General features: G+C 53.5%; 1 protein-coding gene across 1 annotated transcript; it reads right to left on the bottom strand.

Annotated features, from left to right (window-relative positions):
- Window positions 1-423: 423 nt before the first annotated feature.
- On the bottom strand, window positions 424-3,971 carry LOC110152645 (cathepsin G-like). Its single transcript, XM_070477510.1, has 6 exons — window positions 3,536-3,971; window positions 2,926-3,042; window positions 2,059-2,206; window positions 1,490-1,625; window positions 1,077-1,331; window positions 424-627 (listed from the first exon to the last, which is right to left on the bottom strand). The coding sequence occupies exons 2-6, from the start codon at window positions 2,978-2,980 to the stop codon at window positions 466-468; spliced, it is 756 nt and encodes a 251-aa protein (XP_070333611.1). The 5' UTR covers window positions 2,981-3,042; window positions 3,536-3,971; the 3' UTR covers window positions 424-465.
- Window positions 3,972-4,184: the final 213 nt, after the last annotated feature.

The raw sequence follows: 4,184 nt of genomic DNA, 5'->3' as shown, positions 1-4,184 counted from the left end.
TTAGAATTTCAGTTGTCCCGTTGGTTTGCCTGTCTGTCCAACTCATCCTTCTCACACCAATGGTATGTGGTTTGGGGTACACTTTAACACCTAGTTTGGAGTCTCTTTAATACTCTAGTGCATAAAGAATAAAAAGCCTTACTCTGGGGAGAGTTAGGTCCCTCCATCCCTCCTCAGGCTGTGGGTAGAGGGGACACAGAGGAATGGGTGGCTGGGAGCAGGGAAGAAGCTCATGCTGACCCCAGGATGGTAGGAATCGGGATTCACTAGTCCTGGGAAAGAGACCCCATCTTCCTGAAGAAGCTCACCCTCATTCCATGCACACTTTGTTGTGCACAAAAAATGTTTAATGAACACATTAGAAATCAGTTATTTCCCCTCTAGACAAGGATGTTTATTAAGGCTCTAGGATATGCTCTGGAGCTGGGCTCTGCCCCAGAGAAGGAGAGTCAGTCTCGTGGGATGTCACTCTGGTCTCCACTCTTTGAAGCGTCTCATTGTTCTCCTTATCCAGGGCAGGAAGCTGGAAATTCTGGTGAAGACTGCTGGAGGGGTCCCCATCCTGTCTCCATAGGAGACAATGCCCTGGGCCACATTGTTACACACGAGGGGGCCCCCGGAGTCCCCCTACAGGCAGAGGAGGGAAGGGAGCCTCAGTTGTCCAGGCCTCCCCACTCCTGTTGCCCCCTCCCAACCCTCAGAGAGGACGGGGGTTGAGGAGAGCTCCTTGCAGTGCTGGTGTGTGTGAGATGGGAGGGTGGTGGGGTGCAGAAGAAAAGCTTCTGAATGTTCCCATCACTGGGCTTCAGCCCTGACTGTGGTTGCTTCTCCAGCCCAACCCAGGTCAAGGCCCCTTCACCCGCCCCAGGAAAACACTGCACATGAACATCCTGCATGTCTGGTACTTCTCCAGTTCCCCCAGAGACCAGATGGATGGGGAAAAGCCCCACTCCCCACCCCATGTCACTTTGGTGTGGACCCCAGGATGCAGCTACGGAGATGGACCCTGTCCCCCTGCCCATTCTGCCCAGGGCCCCCTGTCTCGGGCACTGTCAGCAGACCCTACATTGTCTTACCAGGAAGGTGGACTTCCCCTCTCTTGGGTCCCCCACACAGATCTGCTTTTGGCCAGTGTAGAAATCGAAGCGACTGTGACACTCTCCATCCCTCTGAATTGTCAGCTGCACCTCCTGGAGTGTGACTGCTCTCCTGTTCAGTCCGGTGAGGCCCCAGCCGGCCACAGTGCACTGGGTCCCAGGGTCCAGCATTTCCTCTGTCTGAGGCAGAGCTACCAACCTCACGGCTTCATTCTGTCTGACTCTGTATGCCAGCTGGCAGGAAGTGTGCAGGCACTCAGGGACTGTATGCTCACCCCATGCCCACCACCACCCTGGAAGTCAGCCCTGATTCCCCCTCCATGGTCCCAGGACACATGAAGCCCCCCGCGCTGGGAGAAAGTCACCCAGTTAAAGAACCAGAGGGTCGTTACCTGCAGTAACATGATGTCGTTCCGGTTGTTCCGCTGATTGTATCTGGGATGGGGGATGGGTCTGAGAACAGGGATGCGCTGCTGTGTCCATTCAGAAGCGGTGACACTGTGGATCCCCAAGATGACATTTATTTGGCTGCAAAGGAAAGGGAGCCTAGAGTAGGTTTGAGCTGCAGGAACCGCGGTCCCCAGTACAGGTCAAGTGACTGCCTAGGGTAGCGAGACCTCAGCCAAGGGAACCAGGAGACAGGAGGGCTCTGGGGCTGAACTCCATGCCTTAGGTCTCCCCAGCCTTGAGATGGGGGTGATGGGAAATTCAGTGACCTTAAATTTTGCCTCCCCTACAAGAAATTGAGAAAGAGCTTGAATTCACAATTTGAGCCCCATGGTGTATCTTCCATCTCCCCCTCTTATCCTTTCTGATCAGATTCTCCTTTCTCTCCATTCACACAGGCCTTCTCCTGGTCTTTTTTCACCTGTTCATTGCTAGAAACCTGCCTTCAATGGCTGCTCTCATAATTACTTCTTGACCTGCTTTGCAGGTGCCTAGAAACTCTTTAATTTCTCACCTGCCCAAACAGCGAGCTGCTGTCATCACAAAGTCTTCTCGCACCAGGAACCCCCCACAAATGGTCAGACCCGCTGGTGTCAGGGTCTGAATATATGCCATGTAGGGGTGGGAATGGGGCCTGGCCTCTCGGCCTCCGATGATCTGCCCTGGAAGGAAGCACTAGGATTATCTCTGCACTGGCAGGTGTGTGGGCATCAGCTTGGTGGCTCCAGAAAGACTGGAAGTTGGGGAGCAGGAGAGATGCTGCAGGGGCAGGGTGAGCTGGTGGTTGCTGAGAATGGGGTCTGCAGGGTGCAGAATTGGGGGCGGCTCCAGGACCCTGCAGGAAGTGCTGCTGGCTCTCCATCCAGCCTCAGCGCCCTCCCACCTGCTTGGAAGGCGGGGCCAGCTGCAGCCTCCCTCACAGGAGGGTTTCTCTGCTGTGGGGATGGCAAACCCAGAGCTCTCTGGAGGGGCCTGTCCCTGAAGTTCTGTGGCACTTTCTTCCTCAGAGAACTTTCCAGATGCCTGTGAGTCCAGCTCATGAATTTAAGGATCTAGAGATGGGCTGATGGGCCCACTATCGCTGTATCTTGATCTCCTAGGCTCTGACACAGGGGCTGCAAACTCAGTTCAGAGAGCACATTTATACAGCAGGTAGTATGTACCAGGGTGGTTCTGAGAGCTTTATGTACACTCCATCTCTTAACTCTCATAGTGACTCTCCAGGTAGGCTTGATATAATTTCTGCCCTCAGAATCTGAAGCTGAGAAACTGTGGACTCATGCAAGCTGCCCAGTGATACAGGGCTAGCAAGTGTCTGGTGGTCTGGCTCCAGAGTCTATGGGATGGAGTTGGGCCCCTGAGGGTGGGAACAGTTACTCACCTGCCCAAACCCTGGGGGCCAGGAGAAAGGCCACCAGGAGCAGGAGCGGCTGCATGTTCCCAGCGAGGCTGCCCAGTCAGTTGCTGCCCCTACTTCCTCCTGCCAGACTTTGAGCCCCTGGGAGAGGAAGGAAAGGTGAGGGTGGGGGCAGGGGCTCAAGAATTCACAGTCCCATTCTCCTGCTGCTGTGATAAGTTTCATCACCCAGAGCTGCCCAAGAGGCTTGCCCACCAACTGCCAGGGACCTGGGGGAAGGCAGTAACTGAAGCCTTCAGTGCAATAGCCCACACAGCTGCTGAGTCAGTGCCGGCCACAGAAATGGGAGCCCAGGGCACTGGGGGAGGGGTGCTTGGCACTGTGCCCCAGATCCCCAAACCCACCACATTCAATGATGTCCTCACAGGCATCAACGCTGGGACCTGTCTACTTCCTCCTTCTCCCTCGGGGAATGGAACCTGTGTGTCTTCACCCCCTGGTCCTGAGCCCCACCCAGACCCTTGCTGCTCCCACTTCTTTCTAGAAGCTCTCAAGCTCCCTGAGTAGCTCTGCTCCTAGGGGGTGGAGGGCACGGCCAGAGAAAGAAAAGGAAGAGTGAGGCTCTGCCACTGACCATTTCTCTCTCAGGTCACTTGAGCCCCCAACAAGCTCTCAGTGAATCACGACACTGGGGACGGCTTCTATTTTTCTGCCTCCTCCTGAGGTGAATGTTTTGTGTCCCAGAAGTTTCCCTGCCTGCAGAAAAAGCCCAGTGACTTGATTTTGTTCACAGCCCTCAGACCCTGTGGAAAAGCATCTCAGATCCTATTCATCTATGATAGACCCGTCAACCTAAACCCATCTCTGCTCCACGGGGGCTAGCTCCTAAGAAGGAGGCAGCCTCACTGCTGTGCTACCTGTGAGACATGAAGAAGGGGGCACTCACCATTGAGAGGAAAGGATGGGAGAGTTCTGTCGAGTAACACAGGGGGGTCAGACACACGTAAAACACTTGGAAGACTCTGTGTTGGCACAGAAAGCCCTACAATACAGTAAATGTTTGCAAAAAGTCAGAATTGAAAACCAATACAGTTCTCAACCTTTTATGGATTGTGATAAGCCCACTTGAAAAATCTCATGAAAGTTAAGGATCTTCTCCCCATATACAAATATACACAGCTTGGCGCTTATTCTCAAAGCTGCAAAGAACTTAATTCCTTCCCTATTACATTGTAAATGATTACAACCTCATGAAATTTCCTTATGCATCTCAAAAAGATATA

The sequence above is a fragment of the Odocoileus virginianus genome, chromosome 16 (assembly GCF_023699985.2).
Source record: "Odocoileus virginianus isolate 20LAN1187 ecotype Illinois chromosome 16, Ovbor_1.2, whole genome shotgun sequence".
Lineage (NCBI taxonomy): Eukaryota > Metazoa > Chordata > Mammalia > Artiodactyla > Cervidae > Odocoileus > Odocoileus virginianus.
This window is presented reverse-complemented; position numbering and strand designations above follow the sequence as displayed.

What these genes read in the sequence shown, in the direction of transcription:
- LOC110152645 (XM_070477510.1), bottom strand. Translation starts at nt 2,980, where the DNA reads ATGCAGCCGCTCCTGCTCCTGGTGGCCTTTCTCCTGGCCCCCAGGGTT. An exon ending in GGCCCCCAGGGTTTGGGCAG is followed by an intron (nt 2,207 to 2,925) that starts GTGAGTAACTGT and finishes GCTTCCTTCCAG; the next exon opens with GGCAGATCATCGGAGGCCGA. An exon ending in GCAGCTCGCTGTTTGGGCAG is followed by an intron (nt 1,626 to 2,058) that starts GTGAGAAATTAA and finishes TTTCCTTTGCAG; the next exon opens with CCAAATAAATGTCATCTTGG.